At 37.3% G+C, this 23,325-nt stretch overlaps 1 protein-coding gene across 1 annotated transcript; it reads right to left on the reverse strand.

The window, feature by feature from the left end:
• Nucleotides 1-7,344: 7,344 nt before the first annotated feature.
• emilin2b (elastin microfibril interfacer 2b) lies at nt 7,345-23,189 on the reverse strand. Its single transcript, XM_065261807.2, has 9 exons — nt 22,786-23,189; nt 22,060-22,185; nt 20,418-20,611; nt 18,869-20,314; nt 11,272-11,433; nt 11,150-11,185; nt 8,867-8,902; nt 8,654-8,785; nt 7,345-8,448 (listed from the first exon to the last, which is right to left on the reverse strand). Exons 1-9 carry the CDS (start codon nt 22,920-22,922, stop codon nt 8,132-8,134), a joined length of 2,586 nt encoding a protein of 861 aa, XP_065117879.1. The 5' UTR covers nt 22,923-23,189; the 3' UTR covers nt 7,345-8,131.
• Between the last annotated feature and the right edge of the window lie 136 nt (nt 23,190-23,325).

Genomic DNA, 23,325 nt, shown 5'->3' on the forward strand with positions numbered 1-23,325 from the left:
TAAAATATTTAGAGAAATGTATTTTTTGCTGTATGGGTTAAAGTGTTGTTGCATTTATAAACATACAAATGCATATAAAACTTAATAAGGACATTTATTAAAGGATGTGACCACAAGACCAATATTCTATAGCTGTAAACACCGAAGGCAGAGAATTTTTTAGGGAAATCAGACTAACACCATAGTTAACCGTAGACAAGACAGTATTTTAACATTAAAAAATACTTTTGCGTGTATGTTTTCAAACAACATTGGATAAAATTGTATTTGAACAGTATCTGACACAAGTTTTGCACATAATGTCATCCATATTTTTAGGTAAGTTTATGTTTAGAAATCTCTGTATATCATATATTTAATGGGCAGCTACAGCAGCTATAACTCATATAAGATCATTGATTTGAGAAGTGGTTCTGGACTTATGTGTAATCTGTGTGACTTGCTCTTGGAAGGTGAACGTGACGGAGAACATGGGGGATTTTGGTGTCACGTCATACCTGGCTGATGCAGATGGAAATGTGACTGTTGGACCTGGAACTCATTTATCTGCCAGTCGTTCAGCAAAGACTCCATCCAGATTAAAACCCACCTCAGTTACCCCACCAACCACAAAACCTGTCCCAGTTACCTCATCACCACCAACACATGCCTCAGTTACTCCAACATCTACGTCCACCCCGTCCACTCCCACACCAGGTGAGGAATCCAAAAATAAGGCAAAGGCTGAAAAAACAACAACATCAGTGTGTAAAGGTGAGTGTGTAGAAATATACAAACACACACACGTGTGTTAAATAAAAAATCCTCATAGTATTGTGTGTAAAAGTGTTTGCTGATGTAAGTTTGTTTCACATAGACTCTGTTAGTCTGAAAGCACCTGCTGTAGAGTTGGAGACTGTTGAAGATGAACATCTCACTATCTCGGTTTCTTCACCTGCACCAGAAGAACCTGAACCTGAGGAAACTCCAGCTTCTCCTGCACATGAAGAATGAACCAATGTGACAGAGAAATAATCCAAACTTGTGTTATCTATCTATCTATCTTAGAGGTTTAAACTGTTTGGTTGTTTTATACTTTGAGTGATGTTTTAATGTACCTGCATTAGCATTTGGTGTGTTTTAGTACTGAGTATGATGATCATTTAGAATAATTATGTAGTGGTTTAATCAATTACTCAAAAAATGACACTTATATAAGATGCAAATGTATGACATGCAATAAATAAACCTTTAAATGTAGGTTCAGGAGGAGCCTGATCATCCAGTCCTGTCAATCATTTTCAAGCGGCATAACAATTAATCTCAACTAATCGTTTGCAAAATAAAAGTTTTTGTTTGCATCACATATGTGTGTGTATTGTTTATTATAATTATGCATATATAAATACACACACACATTGAAGAATTAAAAAAAAAAACGTGTATATTTTTACACACATATATGATGAAAACTTTTATTCTGTAAACGATTAGTTGAGATTAATTGTTATGTAGCCCTATAAAGCAGCTTCTTTTAGTGACTTCTTTTAGTGTGAAACTGATTAGGCTAGTCTTACAAGTTAGTCATCAAATTTTTTATTCAAGATTGGTCATATTTCAAAAAAAGAGTTACACTTACCTGTCTGTTTAATATAAATAAAGTTCACTTAGATACAAATGTTTGTAAATCACAGTGTGTATATCTCTATCATGTTCAGGTTTGTGTGTTTTAACCCTTTAAAAAATAACCATAAAACAGAATTTTTTTTTATTTATCTGCACAGCCATTTACATTTTAGTGACTATTATGAATTATTTAAAGTCATTCTTTCAGATGTGAGGTTTTGCATTGTGCTCCAAGTAATTGCTGATTTTAATCTGTCATAATTAATTTGAATAATGCTAAAACTTTACAACGTTGTATTTGTTAACATTAGTAATACATTAGCTAACAATGAACAATACTTTATACAGCATCTTGGTTAATTTTAGCATTTACTAAAACCAAAAGCTGTAACTGTTAACATGAGTTAATTCACAATAAACTAGAACTTAGAAAAACTTGATAAAATTGTGTGTCAGTCTCCATCTGTTAATAATAAAAATTAAGTAATGTAAAGGAAGATATAATATAAATATAAAAATACTAACAATATCAATATTGGCATTGACTAACATTAACAACTGACATTATTACTATTTTACATGAATGAAATGAAAACAGAGGTCAGATAAGCTTTAATTTTCTGTGAGTTATATCAGTAGTTATACTAAATTTGATTTTCAGAATTATGCTGATCAGTCAGAGAAGGAATTTGAATCCAATGTTTTCTTTATCTCCGTTACACTCATGCGTGATGGTCCTGAGGTCAGAGTTCAGAGGTTAAAATGTCTGTAAACTCTGTGACTATAGCAAAGATTTCCCCAAAACATTAAACAGCGCTCACATTAACACCTAAAGTGACGGCAGAGATCTCCATTATATCACATGTATACTAGTTGGGTATTTTATAGTAGGTGTCATAAGTGTCTATGTGCGTTGGTTCGATTTTATAGTTTTGGGCATAAAACAAAAAACAAAAAAATAGACAACATTATTTGTTTGTAAATATATTATTTAAAATAAAACCTCAGACGACAAAGAGAGAGATGATAGCTATCGAACCGTCGGTGGGTCTGTCTCACTTTACTGCTTGATGATAAAAAACATAAAAACGCATAGGTTCTAGATATTTGGAGGCCCTATGCAAAATTTATGTTGGAGGCCCCCCCTTGCACCCCTCTAATTTCCAGAAAAATGTAAGTGTCATTAAGTGTTTTCCTACCCTGTAAGAAAACATTTAAGCACATTTATCAAACATGTTTTTCCCCATTACTCTTCAAGTTAACCAATGGATTAAATTTAAATTCACTTTAAGTCAGTCAGCTGCAGAGTTTTTGAATGTTGTTCATCATATGGCTTCTTCGACTTCATGCGGTGCTGCACGAACCACCAGGCGGATGACATCAAAGGACCGTGAGAGTTATTTAAAAAATCATACAGATGAGTCTGCTTATCAATCGTTCTTGCTGTACTGTGATGTTATCCGCCTGCTGTTCTTGCGGCGCAGCATAAAGTCAAACTCACCTTATAAATTTGTCTATTGCTGTCAGTAATTGGTGAACTTGTGCACATGGATTTAGCGATTATGGAGGCCACCCTCCAAGCCTGAGGCCCTAGGCATTTACCTACTCTTCCTATAGCACCGCCCTGTATAGTCGCTTTAATTCTGTGTATCACAAACAAATACTGAAAATGTATGAGAGTCTGTGAATGTTTCTGGCTGGGATGTTAGCATTTGTGTTTGGTTATTTTCACATGGAAGTAAATACTGATTAGCTCCAGAAGCATTCTGCTCATCTTTCCTCTGTTCTGTCGTTTTATGTTTATTTCCCAGTTTTTTCTTTTTCATCAAAGTGCCGTCATCCTCAGTGACTCCACCCTCTATAAATGTTTCTCTCAAATATTGTTCACAAATCTGTGTTAGTGAGCACTTTTCCTTTGCCAAGATAATCCATCCACCTCACAGATGTAGCAGATCAAGATGCTGATAAGACAGCTTGATTATTGCACAGGTGTGCCTTAGGCTGGCCACAATAAAAGGCCACTCTAAAATGGTGCAGTTCATATCATGAATAATGGGGGCAACATTGGTACAAACAAAGTGTTGCTTTTTTTAAACCGAATCTGTTCACTGTGACAGATTGCTGACATTAGCATAACTTAGGGTGTCAATATTGTTTATTTTTAAGAATCATGTACTATGATACCTGTCTATTATATCAATTGACTAAATGTAGTAAATAATGTGTATTGGATTACAATTGATTTAGGAGGGAAAAAACAGTGCAACATTGTAAAAACTCACCATGTAAATACATTTCAATTGAAAAAAATTGAATTGTTTAAAATCATACATTTAAAATTCAACGTACGCTGTCTTGCAGTGTCTCTTGTACAAAGGTGGCTTTTCTCCGTTGTCTCCAAGTTTAGTATGAAGGTCGACCGGTGAATCATTCACCTCTATGTCAATCTGTAGGGTTAAAGACGAACATCTGGGGTTTTATTTTCACAAAATCTTTTCTTCATTTGCAAGCTTTTAAATTTCAACTTAAAGTACACAGTGTCTAATAGCTCATAAGTGCTGGGTAAATTACACATATATGTTGTACAAATATTATCATCCTCTGAGTCCTGACTAAACTAATGGATGTGACCACCAGTGTAATGTCTAATGCTGCTTCTTAGATAAGTGCACACATTTTTATAAAACACAAGTCGAGAGATGCACACACTCACCACCACTTTCTCTCTGGAACGCAGGACTTTTGGTTTGCCGAATCGGACGTGGAAAAGTGAGCACGGGTACATCTTATCCAGCTGCTGTATCAACACCACATCAATACAGCCTGATTTAAACCTTTATAAAGTTTCTTTACTGTCAACAACTCCTGCCTAGCTAACTGACCCACATAATTCATATCGCCCGCCTGACAGAGAAACACACAAACACATGAATATACTCACAATAATCTCCTGAACTTAAATAAACACACAAACAGAAAGAATAATATACATGACCTCTTTTTAACACAATGTTTTTTTAAACTTTTCAGCAGCAGTAAATGTTCACACTCACAGCCCTTATCAGTACAGAGATTGTGAGAAAATACAGATTACACACAAAGAAATGTTTTCAGAAACTCTGTAAAAACAAAAACATTGTAGGAATACCGCAACTTTATTTCCAACATGCACTTTTACATATTCTGTGTTTTAATTATATTGATGTTCAGTGGCGGACAATGACAAATTCCTATGTGCATCATGCGTCATGTCAAAATATGTGCCTGCTGCAGACACGTCGAAAGGGTTAATGATAAAACAGACGCTCACATTCACAAAATACTCACAAGATACTAACTTAAAGGAAAACACCACCGTTTTTCAATATTTTACTATGTTCTTACCTCAACTTAGACGAATTAATACATACCTATTTTTTTTTCAATGCGTGCACTTAATCTTTGTACAGCGCGTCGTGAATGTGTTAGCATTTAGCTTAGCCCCATTCATTCCTTAGGATCCAAACAGGGATGAATTTAGAAGCCACCAAACACTTCCCTGTATTCCCTATTTAAAGACTCTTACATGAGGAGTTACACCAGTAAGTATGGTGGCACAAAATAAAGCGTGGTGATTTTTAAGTGAATAAAAATGAGAACTATATACAGTAGTATGGCGGAGGGGACTTAGTTTGCAGCATTTTGACCTCAGGCACAGTATATAGAGGGTATGCACGTGATGTCACCTTCAGTGAAAATGACTGTGGTTATGCCCACTGAGTGGCAAAAGACAGAGCGGCAGAATTTGAGTACAGCGTGAAATCAGTGAAAACATGAGGAAAACGCGTCTAAATGGGAAACAGCTGTTGTGCGATAGACTGTACTAACAGATTAACAAGAATTCGGAGCTATCATATTACAGACTGCCAAAAAACACAGAAATGAGAAGTAAATTGATTGTTCATGCCAACGTCCACAGACCACAGGTGGGTTGATAAAGTACTAGGGTCACTATCAAGCAGAGGTTTTTACTTTCTACATATAAGCATTTATCAACTATTGGTATTTTATCCATGTTTTTCTTTGGAAAACATACATTCCAAAGCATATTATCATAATTTTTACTCTATTACATTTCATAAGTAAAGTTTTTGTTTTACATTTAATATTTAAGTACATTAACTTACTTATGTAATTAGGTATTAAATCAATTTTAGTATGCAATATTAAAGAATACGCAGTATAATTCTATGCTTTTTTAAATTTTCCCCCAATACAAACATCCTAATAAAGCACAGATGCTTGGAAAATGTAACTAATGTAACTAAGTATTGTCCACCTCTGCTATCAAGTCCAACTAAATTCAATTTAAGCTGATATTAGTCAGTTTAACTGGCATTTTCACAGCAGCCACTATGAAAACCAGCCATTTTGTTGAACGTTTGCCACTCGACGGCGTGGTCACGTGAAAAAGTGACATCAATGCATACCCTCTATAGGTTTCAGCAGTAACAACATAAACAAGTGGCTTTCGTGGTAGATACGTAACTTCCGGTAAACTCCGCTAAGAATAAATAAAAACAAAGGACTTTAAATGTAGTATATTTATATAACGAGCAAAATAAAAAACACGTAGATCACCTAGGAAACCAAAACATTTGTTATTTTGGACAAGGTTTTTGTTCAAGAGTTCAGTTTAGCAACTAGTCAAACCATTAAAAAAAACTGAAACCGGAAGTAAAGTTCGGACCAGACGCGTATCGCGTCACCGCACGTACGTCTGATGAAACGGTCTATATTGACGAAAGTTTAAGCGAGAGGGGGAGTAGTCAGGAGTGATGATGTTACTGTGCACCAAGGTTGAGGTTTGCAAACTAAGTTCTCTTCTGCCATACAATATAGTTCAAATAAGTTTGCCACATTTCATGTAAATTTTTCGCTGGAGTTATTTTCAACTTGCACAAAGGCGCGTTTGAGGTGAATATCGTGTGTTTTGCCCAATTTGCGTTTTTAGCATCGCCCCAATCGAGTTCATGTCTATTCGCATCTTCGCATTGACTTCGTATGTAATCTACTCATGCAAATCGTTGAATTCGCGTTTGTTGTGTACGCCCCATAAGGTAATAAAACAATACAGTTCGTTATGTAAGGTCCTTATACATCACTGATAATATAGTTATGAATATAATATTGCATTTCTGTCAAGAGATCCTCCTAAACTTTACACAATGCGCCTTTAAAGCCGACATTGCAGATGTTTATGACATTGTACGCAAATGTTCATTTGAACAACAAGACCACTAATAATATATACTATTATATTTTACAGGTTTGTGATGAATTATATGTATCAACGTGATGCCCTGCCAATGCCTGACCAACAGTTTACATACTGGATATATATATATATATATATATATATATCCCAAGGGTTTTTTCCTCCTAGGACGTTTTTCCTCCTGGCTAATGCGGGAGGTTTTTCTCCTAGTTTTTTTCAACCCCAGGGAGTCAGCCAACATTGGCTTAACTTAGCACCCTATTCTATACGTTACATCATCAACACACTCGCTTGTAAAGCTTATGCATAACCGCTGTATTTTGCTACTTATGTTGTCTGTCGATTTTTCTGTGTTTCCCCTGCTTCTATTAATGTAAAGCTGCTTTGATACAATTACCTATTGTGAAAAGCGCTATATAAATAAATTAAATTGAAAATTTAATTGAAATAGTCTTTTCTAAATTACAAAAACCATAAACATGTGATTGTCAAAACAGCTTTATTTTTGTAACAGAAACTTATTTGCACATTTTTGTGAAACTTCTGACATTCAGCACTTTGTAAATCATATTAATTATAAATGCCTTAGCTGATGTACATAACTGTAAAGCTCTTATCCACAAATTCTGCACAAAATATATTACATTATTATGACGACAGTAAAAATAAATGATAGATAAAACGCATCAGTAAATAAAATGTAAACTTTTAGAAAACATTGTCTCACTGGGATGATGGTGTACACACAGGTAAAAGTGATGTCTATGAACAGTAATACGATGTAGACGTGTCTGTGTACAACTACAAATCTGTAAAATATTATCGTTTACAACATGCATTTTTTTCTTGAAATGTTTAAAACAACATAACATCGGAGCGTCTGTGCACATACAGTCTTGGGTTTACATTTGGATCACAGTCAACAAATAAATGAACTTTGCAGTCAAATGAACAGATAGATATTTTAGTTCCCTACAATATTTTTTTCTCAAATGAAAATCCACTGAGCAGCTGATTTCTGGAAGGTAAATACAGGCGGCGTCCAAAAATCTGAGACCATTAATAAAAATACATTTATTTTTAAGAGTATAATTACTAGCATTATAAATACTGTAAATGTATTTTGGTTTATCTCTCTTTTGCACTTGACCTGGTACAGTATGAACCAAACTTGATGATTTATGTTATCTTCACATCAGTGTTTAAAACTGGATTTTAAATCTCAGAGTGGCTTTTTGCAAATGTAAATGACTCTGATGTTGGTGTTGGCTATCGTTTGGCCACCGTTGGGTAAAGCAAAACTCCACTAAATGAAGACAGAATTTCATTGGACGCTGATAACGCCAGTTTCCCTGAGGTCAGCACAAGCCCTACCCTCTGGCCTCGCTTTAAATGTAGTGCAAGACTTACAGAGGCGGAGCCTCCACAGACACACCCCTCACTGGCTCCGCCCCCTACTCCAGCAGTGTAGAGCTTCTGGATGTTGCGATTGGCTACTGAGAGAAAAGCTTCGACTCGTTCTCCAGTCTGAGCTGTTAGAACGGCGCTGAGCAGGTACCGCCCATCCACTGGCACAATAAACACACCTACGAACATGAAAATTCAGAAATCTTGTTTGCATGAATCTGAGTGACACCTCATCTAATCTTACAAATAGATTTTTACATTTTATGCAAATTTGGCAGACGCTTTTATCCAAAGTGACTTACAAAGTATACATTTTTATTAATAAATGTATTTATACTGTAATGTTTGCACAACAATTACAAGATTGAGAAAGTGTAAATGCACCTGTTTTGGGGTCATAATGTCCTCCATCATTTAACAGGACATTGTTAAATCGGATGATGGCGATTTCACCAGGAAACGGCAGAAGTGTCAGACCGGCTGAAAATGACACGCGCGTCATTCCTCGCCCATCTCCTGCGCACATACGCAAACATATTCACTTTACTTTCACACAATTACAATATAGATCTGTGAAATATACATTAGCTTTATTACCTTTGGCCATCTGAACGGTCCTCAATGGAATCTGTGCTGTAAATGGGTACAGATAAAGGCCACATTAATCCAAAATATATATGCATTCAAATGTAAGTATGTTCATACAAATCATTCTTTGAATAATGTTTAGCTAGTGTTGAGTAACAGCTAGTGTACCGTAACTACACAACTAAATTAATGCCACTTTAGAAGACATACAGTACTGTGCAAAAGTCTTGCGCTACGTACACACCAAACACAAGCATCGCATTCCTCGCTCTAGATTACTCGTGGGATTTAACTTTGTGCATGTGAATTTTTTCCTCAAATTGAATATTTTTAACTTGCGTGAAAACGGGTCTGAGGCAAATATTGTGTTTTTGCGGCAATCGTGCCACACAATTCACATTATTTGCATCACCCCGTGCGAGTTTGCGTCTATTTGCTTCTTTGCATAGACTTTGCATGTAATCTATTTGCGCAAAATGTTGAATTCGCTTTGGTGTGAACCCCCCATTATACTGCGTACACACCAAATGCAGAGCATTGCGGTCCTCGCACTAGATTACTTGCGGGATTTAACTTCGTGTCATGTGATTTTTTTCCTCAAATAGAATATTTTTAACTTGCGTGAAAACGGGTCTGAGGCAAATATTGTGTTTTTTGCGGAAATCTTGCCACAAAATTCGCGTTATTTGCATCGCCCCGTGCGAGTTTGTGTCTATTTGCTTCTTTGCATTGACTTTGCATGTAATCTATTCGCGCAAAACGTTGAATTTGCTTTGGTGTGAACCCCCCATTATACTGCGTACACACCAAATACAAAGCATCGCGTTCCTCGCTCTAGATTCGCGGGATTTAACTTCGTGTCATGCAAATTTTTCACTTGCGTTAAATCGCGTATTTATGGCAATCGCACCATCGTGCATCATTCGCATAGTGATCATACTGTATATAATTATTTCTCAGAAAATACAGGAAATTTGCGTGCAGTATTAAAACAGTATAAAAGTATAAGCTGAAGTGTCATATATTAAGGATAAACTCCACTTCCACTTGAGCAATAGCAGGAAACTGCAGGATCTCTTAAACGTAAATTTCAAAATTCGCAGAAGACATTTAGTTCCGTTTAGTTTTTAATTTTATGTACATATTTCCTGTATTTATTTGTTTGTATCTTAATTAAAAGGGTGAACAAAAAAAATGGATGGACATTACAACTTTGCTAAATCAACAAAGCTGGTGGTCTAAGAGTCTTGCATAGTACTGTGTATAAATCCATCTTAGTCATATGGATGATGTATAAATGCTTCAAGAACCTGTCACCATTCCAAATCATTACAAATCTAGGAAGAGGCGGCATATTATTTAATTTGAATGTAAATGTGTTTGACTGAAGAAAGAAAGTCATGTATACACCCAGGATGGCATGAGGGTGAGTAAATTATAGTTCACCCAAAATGAAAATGATCCTATTCCTTGAAGTACATGAAAACTCAAGTTACAGTTCAGCCAAATATGAAATACGGTCATCTTGTACTTTTCCTCTAAAATCCCTGTGAGGTTGTTAAAGAGGACATTTCACAAGACTTTTTAGGATGTAAAATAAATCTTTGGCTTCCCCAGAGTATATGTGAAGTTTTAGCTCAAAATACCCCACAGATAATTTATCATAGCATGTTAAAATTAACATTTTGTAGGTGTGAACAAAAATGTGCCTTTTTGGGTGTGTCCTTTTAAATGCAAAAAAGCTGCTAATGCAAACACTGATCACCATAATGGTGGTTTGTTGAAATTGAAACTCAATTGTGCTGTCAATTATTCTCTCTCTTTCTCTCTGCACTAAATGGCAGTGCAGTGGTTGGATAGTGCAAATTAAGGGGCGGTATAATTATATTAAGATCCCCTTCTGACATCACAAGGGGAGTCAAATTTGACTTAGGGGAGTCAAATTTGACTTATTTTCACATGCTTGTAGAGAATAGTTAACCAAAACTAAGTTACTGGGTTGATCTTTTTCATATTTTCTAGGTTGATAGAAGCGCTGGGGACCCAATTATAGCATTTAAACATGGAAAAGTCAGATTTTCATCATATGTCCCCTTTAAGTGAAACAGGGATGCAGGAAAGTCGAGTAAAAAAATAACAGAATTATGGGATAAATTAAAGGGAAATATGATTTTAATATTTGACTGTATGATCAGCATTTGTATGGCACTTGGAGGGTTTTTAAATCATTGAACAATCTCAACAAGGATTAAACTTCCACAGAATGTAATTGTGTTCAAAAGGGTTAAATACCGGACACAGAATCCTGACTTTGTAACAGCGGATAACCTGTAAAAAACAACAACCAATCAGCAAACAAATCTTTCAGTTTAATGCTTACCAGTGTAATAAAGAATGTATCTGAATGAATTTACCTGGAGCTCCCGCGTAGCCGGTAACCGGTGTCCCCTGAGGGGACTGTGATGTGACTTTGGGTCCTGGAGGCCCCGCCTCCCCTGACATTATCACAGGAGGCTCTAGTTGTGATAGATCTCCTTCCATAGACACATTTACAGCTGGTTTACTTTCATGAACACCTGGAGAAGAGTGATGACAGACAGAAAGAGTAAGAAGAAAAATAAATGCCTGACAGGTGTGATATACAACTTCAGCTGCTTTAAAAAACAAACTCCCAGGTTTATCAGGTCATACAAAAGAACCTCTTTCGTTAAAATCATTTTTATTGTTCATAAAGTTTTGCAGATAAAAACAGCAAGTTTTGGGTTTTTGACAAACTGACCCAAATTTTCTGAACGCAAAATCAAACCAAATTTTAAATGAATGATAACTTCATTTTCAGTCTGTTTCTCGCTGAAAGCTTTATCTTCAAACATCTTGATGTTTGAAGATGTGGTCTTCAAATATTTTGATGTGTATATAATGTATATCTTTTTTTTGAGAACGGTCGCAAACCTTATTCATTTAAAAAGACTGAACGTTCTGTTCTCTGTGTCAGTGTGGGTTTTCTCCGGGGACTCCGGTTTACTCCCACAGGCCAAACATGCAAGTTAGGTGAATTGGAGATACCAAATTGCCCCCCAACCTGTTTATGGATCAATTTGTGTTGATCAGCTTGTTGTTAATAAATATAGCCATAGATGCTGAAATGGCATGAAGAATAAAGAAAATAAAGAAAAAACTGACCAGGAAATCATTACAAATAATTTATGTGTTCCACCCTACATGAGTTTGTTCACATGATCTCATCAACTCATAAAGCAGTGACAAACTTCTGGCACAGAACAACATTTCCTCACACAATAATCACACACACATGCATATACACAACTAATGCATCAATGCACAAATGTATTCATACTTCATACAGAAGTCATGCCAGGGTTTGTCCACAGTAAAAGATGAGTAGCATTTTCTTCAGGGAGGAATCGGATCAAATTAAATCATTAAAATGAACTTGAACAGATTTGAAATGATGATCTGTGGGGAAAACACACTTTAAAAAAAGTCTGGGTTATTTTCAACCCAAGGCGTTAGGTTGTAATCAAACCTTATGTTGGTTTTTTTAACCTGAAAATGCTTGGTTGTCAAATGTAAACAATAAATATTTTTGGATCAAATATAAACATTTTCTGGGTTAATTCAACCCAACAGCTGGGTTCCGCTTACCCGTTTCATATCCCTATCGTGTTTATATATATAAATATATATTAATCTCTCTCAAGGGTTTTTGTTCTCCTAGGATTTTTCCCACAGGGTTTTTTCCTAGGGGTTTTTTCATCCCCGGGAAAGTCAGCCAACATCGGCTTAACTTAGCACTTTACTGTATACGTTACATTATTACTACGCTCGCTTGGACGTTTTTTTTTTCTTAGCCGCTGTTGTCTTCTTCTTATATTATAGATTATTCTGTGTTTTTCCCTACATCTATTCATGTAAAGCTGCTTTGAAACAATTAACAATTGTGAAAAGCTCTTTATAAATAAAATTGAATTGAATTCGTCCCGTTTGGATACAACACTGGGTTGAAAATAACCCAGCAATTTTTTTAATGGTACATGAATTTAGCTTGTTAGCGCATTATGAAGCCATGTGACAACTGATAAACCTAATGACTGATATCATTTAAATTCATGTTTATTAAATCAAACAGAGAAAGTGGACACAACACCAACCTGGGACAAACATATTCTAAACCTTAATAATACACACAGACACACGTAAAAATGTTTATATTAAGAAAGGAATGCAGAGAGAGAGAGAGAGAGAGAGAGAGAGAGAGAGAGAGAGAGAGAGAGAGAGAGAGAGAGAGAGAGAGAGAGAGAGAGAGAGAGAGAGAGAGAGAGAGAGAGAGAGAGAGAGAGAGAGAGAGAGAGAGAGAGAGAGAGAGAGAGAGAGAGAGAGAGAGAGAGAGAGATCATGGGATGTCAAACAATATTGCATGAGCTCATATCAGCTCTTTGATGATAAACTAATGAGTCTCCTAGAATAGAGTCCAGAATGAGACCTCCAGATAGATAAATGTATATAAATACATCTATGTGTGAGAGATGAGACTGAATACAAGTTCATCTCACAGGTTAATGTCATAGGTCAAGAAAACAACTGAATGAACACTAAAGGACTGTGACAAAAAAATACACACGGCCTACATAGGCAACATTTTAAAAGAGCTTCACCCAAGTTTACCCAAATGTCAATATTCTGATGATATTTATCAGCTTCCAAAAAAAAAATTAAAGTCAGGTTTGGAACGATTCATGATTTCCAGAATTACATTTTTATCTTTCAGAAAAAAGGAAACCCATAATTTACTAAGACAAGCTTTCTGCAAACATACAAGATGGCATAAGAGTAAATAATTTTTTTTCCCTGTCATCATTACCTTAGCAATATTTAAAATCTGAGGAGACCACAGTTGTGTTTCATGTGCTCTACTGTATCTGGTGGAACAACTGCACAGATTATCAGATTATTTTAATCCATAATATGATAACATTAACTGGAAAACAAGCATAAACCAATTCAATCCATTGTAAATAACTACTTAATTATAAAGTATGCACCAAAACAAAATGTCTGTGCCAATACCAAATGGCAGCCTTCGGGTCTCTGTCATGAATCTATATGGAAGTGGCTGTGATGTCCGTATAAAAAACTTCATAGCAGAAAAAAAAATTCAGCCTGGTACAAAAAGGGGTTTTGGTCTATATAGCATATTTTGCCATTCATGGCAACTGTGAGGAGGTGAATTTCTTTTCAACTCAGTTTTAATTTTATTAAGCCATAAAGTGTTGCATAATTAAGGGCGTGACCACTTGAGTGACAGGTGAATTGCCTCTGCTGTCCCTAACGTCAAGCTAGGCTGGCATAGTTTCAGCAACAAAGCACCAAAGCTTTACCCACATTCCATCTCTTTGCCCATTTTCGGATACCCGGGAGTGACAAGCTGCCAAGAAAGTGATGGCCAGCTCCACCCACTTTGGGCTTCAAAAATGGGCTGCGTCCGAAATGGCATACTGTGATAGTAGGTACTATATAATCAGTGTTGGGGGTAACGCATTACCAGTAACGTGCATTTAGTAATTATTACTTTTCTGAAGTAACGAGTAAAGTAACGCATTACTTTTTAAATGTACACATACATTTTTGAGTTACTTACTTTAGTTACTTTAAAAAAGTTATGCGTAGTCATAGTCATGTAGAATTACGCAAACTTTATGCGTGTACGCCTAAGCGGGAACAGTTTGAGTCAGAAATGGAGATCAAAGATCAAGCCTCAGCCAAGTAAGAAAAAGTAACTTAAAAGTAATGTAAATATAACTTTCCATGAAAAGTAACTAAGTAATGCAATTATTAGCAACTTGAAATCATTACGTCATGAAATCTTAAAAGTGCGGAACGTACAAACTGCAACTCTGTTTTGGGTTTCCATCCAAACATGTAGCGAATCTTTTCAAAATTCACAAAAAAAAAAAGAAAAACAAAGAAATGTGAATTAGGGTTTTTTCTTCGAGTTGTTCAAGCGGATGATGGTGATATTGGTAACCAACAGTAAACAAAACAAGGCACACTTACAAAATGGAGACATGACTGCATTTAGTTACGATTGGCCAAGTTATAAATTAACTAGCAGTGCACCTTGTAATTGCCAAACTAAATAATGTGCACAGAATGCAGAGTTTATGATGCAGGCATTACGACGACGTTAAGCCCCATATATGATAAAGATAATGACGGTCAGTCACATGGGTTTAATGTTTGCTACATCACAATATATTCGGCAAATGCACTTCTATCTCCTATTATTCACATTTACACTTTTTCACCTAAATTATTAACCAGCTCAAGCAAGTGTAAAAACATTTTTGCAAATTAGGGGTTTTAATTTGAAATTTGGGGTTTCCAACACTCGGTTCGTATACAATACTTTAAGATGCACATAAAATCAATTCAAAATAATCACACAGTTTGAGATCTGGCATGTGTTTGATTGCTAGGCTATAATCTGCGGAGATAATCCGCTGTTTTGAAACACCCAGCTTTTTTCTGCCAATACCGATTATAGGTTGATATATTGGTGCATCCCTACTGTTTATGTTTGTTTGTCCCACAGTTTTGATGCTTGTTAACAGTAAAATCTAAGCTTTCCAATTCGGATGCATAAATGATACGATTTCTATACTGAGAACATGCAAACAAAAAAACATAATCCACCAAGAGCCATTAGATCAGTTCTTTTGGATTTACTGCACATTAAACTATTTTAAAAAAGCACTAACTATTCCCAAAAAATCCCTCTGACTGTGTGTGTTGCAACAGTATGAATTGCATTATTCTCTATGCTGGGTGGAACTCTGACTAATGCATCCAGAACATCTTAAAAACTGCCAACACAAAATCGCCCAAATGAGAAGCAGATGCCCACATGAACACACACACACACAATGTTGTCCCATGTAAGGCCAGACATTGCTCAATTCTGGAGCTGGTCCACTTGTGACATATGTGTACAATTACTAGACAGAAGGGAAACACTGCTTCCCCCGGGGGCTACCTGAACATTCTTGTGTATTTGAAGGAAATCCCTTTGTAAACAGTACCGTTTAAAAGTGATTGCGTAAAACAACCTCGTGCACAGCGTACAGCTGCTGAGAGAAACTTTCAAATATCCAGAGGAAGACCAACGCTTCCACAAAAAAAATGTGTTTTGTGCCATAACTGTGAATATGTTGTACTAGTATTACTAACACAAACAGACCTTTTGCTATAGTGAAGATAAATGTAATCCAGTTACTGGACAGTGCAATGAAGCGATTTATCTCTGGAGAGACTTGAGCTGTCAGGAGCAGATGTGCTACCACTGAAAAAAAACTATACAAGTATTTGAAACATTCAGGCAAATGCTTCTGTGAAGCCTTGGACTGTTGCAGGAAAACTGCATGTGGTTTATCATTGACTTCTGAATACTGTACAGTACTAGGTCAAACAATCAAGATAACTTATGAGATACTTCTGTACCCTATTCAGCTTTATCTTTAGTTCTTACCTCCCTCTGTAGTCGATCATTTTATCACTTAAAACTTGTCTTCGAGCATCGTAATAGCATATGTAAAAGTTAACCTATAATTTTCTGTCTGACTGATGGAACCCGGGCTACACACACGAACCCGGGCTACAAACCCGGGCGTTTTCATTCGGGTACCAAAAAAATTGCCCCTAGGTAAGGGTCAGACTCGGGTGCAATTCTCGGGTTTGTCCCGGGATGGGTCTTTCTTTAAAAAACATTATTAATGCATGTCGGGTTTGGGTAAAAAGTTAATCAGGTAATTTCGGGTAGGGTACATTCTAGTGATGCACCGATGTATCGGCCGCCGATATTTATCGGCCAATTTTTGACGAATTTGAAACCATCGACATATCGGCAATAGCACGATAAAGGCCGATACCGATTGTTTATTAATTAACTGCATAAAGAAATCCATTATATGTAAAAAATTAGTTAGTGTTATTAATAAAAGAAATGCTGAATAGCAAAAACCACCTTTGAAGGTTGTCATGCTGTCTTATTATATTTGTTTTAGCTTAATTTGTGCCTCTCTTATTATGTTGGTCAGTTGAATGTTAATTAGATCAAATCCATGTTCAGTAAAAATAATTTGTTGCAGAAATAAACTAGCTAATAGACCAACTGTATAGGATTGTATACAAGTGTTTAATATCGATATCGGCATCAGACAGAAGTTGTCTTTTTAAATCGGTATCGGCCCAAAAAGAATCCTATCGGTGCATCCCTAGTACATTCCTTTGGTCCCTAGAATACCTCCAGTCCTCGCACTAGATCAGAGCACAGATATAAATATGCTTAATCGTCCCAACCTGCACTTCATCGCACCATTTTGGACCGTAGATATACATGTACATAGATGCTCTATTTGGCAGTTTTTGATGCATAGTCCAGTTTTATACAATGCAAATGTGAGTTGCGTGTTTGGAGCACATCTTTTTTCGCTACTGATAGGAGCGTTTACAGTGCTCGTGACACAGAAGTAGAAGTGCCCAATTCTGATTTGTTTTTGACCACCCGTTTACCGTATTTTCCGGACTATAAGTCGCTCAGGAGTATAAGTCGCATCAGTCAAAAATGCGTTTTGAAGAGTAAAAAACATACATAAGTCGCACTGGACTATACATCAAGTTTATTTGGAAAATGATTTCACAAAATCCAAGCCGAAGAACACACATTTAATATGGAAAGGCAAGATATTTGACAAAACAATAGCAAAGAACAGCAGGCTGAATAGGTGTCCGAACTTGTTAAAGTAACATGTATAGGCTAAATTAACACGACAAAGGTCCTAAAGTCATTCCGCATCACGGAATCCATTGAATTACATAAATACAGGAGCAGCACAGAGCGTCTCTCGCAGCTGTAGATGGTAATTGTTTCTCTTTGTTCATATAAAATAATTTTGACGTATAAAGGGGGTCGCACACCGGCCGCACATCTCAGCGTCGCGTCGAGTTGCGTCTAGGACAACTCTGAGGTATCGTAAACCGGAAGTGCACATTAAATAGTGCGACCTTCGTCAGATAGCGTCTACTTCAAAATGCAAAATATACGTTACCAGCCAATGTTAATTGTTAATGATTTAGGACAAATATGATGTTATTTAATGTTAAACTATGTGAGGGGCGTTGTGTGGTGCTACAGGGCTTTGAGCAACTTCCTGAGTCACTGGCAGCACCGGTGTGCGTATACTCATAGAAAACAATGTGTTTGATTTTTTTAGAATGGCGCAGCGCTGCGCGGCATTGAGCTGCGCGGCCGGTGTGCGATCCCCTTAAGTCGCATCTGACTAGAAGTCGCAGGACCAGCCAAACTATGAAAAAAGTGTGACTTATAGTCCGGAAAATACGGTACATATTCAATGATGCATGACACGTCTTGAGATGGGTATATCCAATCTGTCTGCTTACACTGCGGATGCAAATGCATGTTTTCGGATCATTTCCAATATATTTCCACATATGAATGAGGCCTGAAACCGATCAGAGAATATCGGAATCTATTCGCTTTTTTCCCGCATACTCATTCATGGGTCATATCCGATCTGTGCCACATGAGGGAAAAATCTAAATTGAGACACTTAAAACATGCAATGTACAGTAAATACTCCTATGGCTGTAACTGTGATGATGTGATTGGTAACGTGTTTGTAATGTAGGAGACAATTTCAAACAGCTGTTTTTAGTCTGTCTTTGGAAAACTGCAATTTTATGAAGGAAATCCTCAGCAATGCTTTTGGATTTAACTGATTTTCACTACAGAGAGACTTGTTTTGACACATGTAAAAGTTACAAGTTTAAGCTAAGGTAATAAAACATTAGAGATCCATATCACTGCTACACTCTTCTAGCAGGACCACTCTTGCAAACAGGGCTCTCTGAGTTCATGAGTAAGAGCAACATAGTTCCTCTATTCATCAGGATGAGTAATAAAGCATTGCTTACCTGTATATGTTTGTGTGGTGATGCCATCCTGCCGGTCCTTTGAGAAGCGTGAAGAGTCTTTAAAAGTGTTAATGTCCCTTGTATGTGTGAGTACTGTGCTGTTCAGATGTCGGACACAGGTCCACAGGCCATTAACATGTTTGTTGAGTCCATCTTTAATCCTTCTGAGACTGTCGGACATCGGTTCAAACCGGCCGCAGACGTTCTCGATGTTCGCCACACGTCTATCAAGCGTGTTAAGCAAGTCATTCATCGTCGTCACTTGCTCTTGGCATTGCCCACAATTCACAATCTTCAGCTTTTCATCGTGACTCTCAAAAGTTTTGGAGTGATTGAGCTCTGAGACTAAGATCTCCATCATCATCATCTGGTGAGAAAGAGAGCCCATATTGACCTGCATGATCTCAGTGTGTTTCTCTAGGACTTCAAGTCGTTGCTCATACTTTAAGAGTGAACTGCTGTTGTCAGGTTGCACACTATTGAACAGTTCATCAAACACAATGTTTTGTTGCTCTTTGTGCCGTTCGCTTCTCATCTTCGCTTCAAGCTTGCAGCAGTTCTCTACATTTTTTTCTGCAAGACTTACCCTCACGCCCAGAGCACGTCCCTTTACATCAATCTGTGCAAGTGTGGTATTCAGATGACTAATGGCATTGGTTAGGATTTGTTGGTCGTCTTTAAGCTTCTGGACCTCAGGGTTGTCCAACCCTGGGGACGTTGCATTTGGTAAAAGTAGATGCAGATCTTGAATCTCTTTGCGGAGATCAGCCTCTTTGGATTCGACGAGCTCGACCAAGCTTGAGTAGATAATCTCTTGCTCCTCGCACATCTCCTGAACTGTAGAGATCTTGTAGTTGCATGCATTCTTCATATCGGAAATTTTGATGTCCATGCCTTCAAGAAGCTCCATACGCAGGTCAGAGATCTTTTCGTCTATGTACGTTTGACACGAACACTCGCTGTTTGATGCTGTGGATGGAGGTTGAAGTGGACCAGTACTGGATGCCTCTGTTAGCCGATGCAGCTGTTCATCGATGTTCTGGATCTTGACGTTCAGACCTTGGATGTCATTTGTATTAGTGCTGATTGTGTTGGAAAGGTTGGTGACCTGGTTCTGGAGCTCATCTGTAACTTGTGATCCACCAAGGTCAGACGGGAGCACGAAGCTCTCGGTTTTACCCGTCTTGACATTATCTGGTTGTGGCAAGTTCCCCAACATGTTTCCAAAGATCTTGCTGGCATATTCCTGTAACTCTACCCGCAGGTTTGCAGTAGCCGATGTCATGGCAGCTTGCAAGTCAAGGACTGTCTGAGAAAGATGCTCTACTTCTTCTTCTAAAGCCTTAACTCGCCGACTCTCCTGTTGGCGCTCACCAGCCTGTGTTGAGGGATCCGTATTCTGTCCAGTTTGCCCTGGATGTGTCGAAGGATGCGTCCCAGAATGTCCTAGAACAACCAAGCCAAACATACTGAGTCAAACGCTGGACACATTTAGTAAATTTTATTTGGAGATGTTTCCTATTCCAAAATAATAAAAACAGATCTTTACCCAGTACACTTTGTTGTTGCAGGTTGGTGTGCATCGAGTGATCCTGCTGTGATTCCTGCAGGACGTGAGGTCTCGGCGGTGCATCTTTCAGATCAGTACAGTCATGACCCTGAAAACCTGGGCAACACCTCCACTCCAGCTCAGTCACCTGTTTGTAAGCTACTTTGTATAGTGGCACCAGGCGAGTATGATACCTTGAAAGACAATTAGGAATTATGTCATTTATTGCAACATTATAAACCATCGGGCACATGCCAGTCAAATGATGAAAACTAAATTAAGGATACTAATAATACAGCTACACAGTAGCTTTGTGAGCTAGAGTTTAAAAGATCAGATCATCCCCAATTGAAATTGTTTTCTTTATTTACTCATCATTTACCCTCATGTCATTTAAATCCCTGATTTCGTTGTTTGTGACCAACTCGAAGTTCAAAATAATACAAAAGCATCATAAAATAACTCCACGCAACTCATGCCATATATTTAAAGTGTCCTGAAGACATACAATTGTGAAATCCATCATTTCATTATGCAAAAAATTATATTTGACTTGTTTTTCAACAAACCCATTCGTATGCTTTCAAGACACTTGGAATATGCACAAGTCGCATAAGGGTTATTTATTGATGACTATTTTGTCCTTTTGAAGTCCTTTTGGAGAAAAGTCAAAACAAAACTTCATTTTCAATGCATTCCTTTTTGCAAAATTAGAAATACTTTATATTCCTATTGAGCACAGATTGCTCGGCCCTGTATAAGTATGTAAAGTTCTAATTAACCCTGCGTAGTTTCTCCCCCGCTTCCCCCTTGAGAGATGTCAGTGAATAGTATACTGTACTTGTAGTTTATGTACAGTATGTATATCTGGACATTAATAATTTGTGTATCCTTTAGTCCCCGGGCCATGTAAACAAACATGTCAGTGACAGTTTAACAGTGTAATATAACATTCAAAATAACAGTGTAGATTTATGTGCATAATTTATTATGATTTACTCGGTGACACACATCTGGAGTGCAGCTTTAGTGCTGGTGGTGAGGGGTACGGACATGCCTGGCTATGTGTGCACTTTACAGCTACAATCACACAACTGTTAGGGTATGTACGTTTAACTTACATAAGCAATAAAACAAATGTGCATAACAGTTATACAGAATTCGCACAACACACAGTTGTGAATGAATCTCATGGTTTCAGGCAAATTTACACAAACTAACTGGTTTTAACCTCTGGCATTCCGGTGTCATAAATAATTTGGATACTGATAAGACAAACGTAACCTGACAGTTATTGAGACCAATTTAACTGGAACGAGTTTTCAAGAAGGCCCAATTTCACAATTTTATCTAATCTGATCTCTGGTGACTTCCTCCAATAAAAATACTCAAGACTAGATGTATGTGCGGACAGATCACCGGAAAATGTGTGTGCATGTGCTGTGCACGTTCTTGGAGTGAAACACTGACAGTAATTGACTTGCACAACCAAGCTGATTCAACAGCATGTCATACTTGTCTTTTCCAGCATTATAATAGGTTTGATCCCATGCCTGATTCATTACACAACCGGACAGACTCCTTGCTGACCATTCATAGTGCGCACACCTCCGCCCAGAGCGCGCCCCCCAGAGACACTTACATCATCCGCTGCGCACACTCCGGCAGATGCGGCGGGCAGGGCGCGAGCTGCGGATCCACGACGCTTTCGGTAGCCGCGTGCACAGCGCACGACACGGTCTTGTGCACTACGAACGCACACCAGTTTCTGCAAGGAATAAAATAAGAACAATAAAGACAAAACAGTAAAATATGTACACGTCTAAATAATCTGTATGGTTTACATTTAAAAGAAAAAATACAAATAATAAAAACACACTAAAATGCGCATTACTTCTTTTCTTCACAATTTTGTTGTTTTCCAATTAATTGCATAATGTTGCAGAGTAATAAGAACATAAAATGACGTCTACACATGGACCATGAGTCATATATTTATTTGTTAAATGCATTAATTGTGTTTTAGATCAATATTCTTTGATAAATTACTTTGAATGCGTAACTCCTAAGGCGTGGTTACAGCTCTTACAATGTACTAAATGAACTTTACCAAAAGATTTGCATCGAGATGCGGATGCTCATCAATTTCATTTAATGAAGAGAAAACCCCTGACAGTGCACCTGATATTTTTTAAAGAGCTTTTAAAAAGTTAAACAAGTTAATAGACTGTATGTAAGTGTGGCATCCTCTCAGAACAAACTGCTCAAGTTTAATTTACAGCCGTAAACAATGCACAAATAAAAATACACAACCAAACTTAAAACTGTATTTCCTAGTGAAAGGAAACAATAAAAAAAGTTTACTTACTTGTTTCTTTGTCGTGGGACTGAGTTTGAATATGCATTGCCCTGAAACAGACTGAAGGTTCCATAAACCAGTGGAAAGGTAAGAAAACTAATAATTCCAATACATAGGTGCGCGTGACCTGCAAGAGCGCGCTTCATTTTTAATTAACTCACAGGAGTGCGCATGCAAGCATTAATGACAAACTGAAATGCTGTTTTATCAAAGTTTCATGAACACTGTGTGAGTTTCAATGATGTCTCCAAAGTGGAGAGACTGGCACTCCGCCCCCGTCAGTGCGCGCAGCTCTCCAGTGGGCGCGCAGCTCTCCTCCGGTGGACGCGCGTCTGTGGGATCAGGTTCTCGTTACTGCTGAATACTTTATGGTTTCCAATAAACTTCACATGACAAACTGGTTAGGCTCAGAAACTTTCTGTTTGTTAGTGGTTACGATTTCCTACTTCAATAGAAACCACTAGCATATTACCATAGCGAAGGTCAACACCAAGTGTATCCCGTTACATAAGGAATAAAATAGCTTAACATAAAAACTAATTTTTAACA

The sequence above is a fragment of the Paramisgurnus dabryanus genome, chromosome 2 (genome assembly GCF_030506205.2).
Source record: "Paramisgurnus dabryanus chromosome 2, PD_genome_1.1, whole genome shotgun sequence".
NCBI lineage: Eukaryota > Metazoa > Chordata > Actinopteri > Cypriniformes > Cobitidae > Paramisgurnus > Paramisgurnus dabryanus.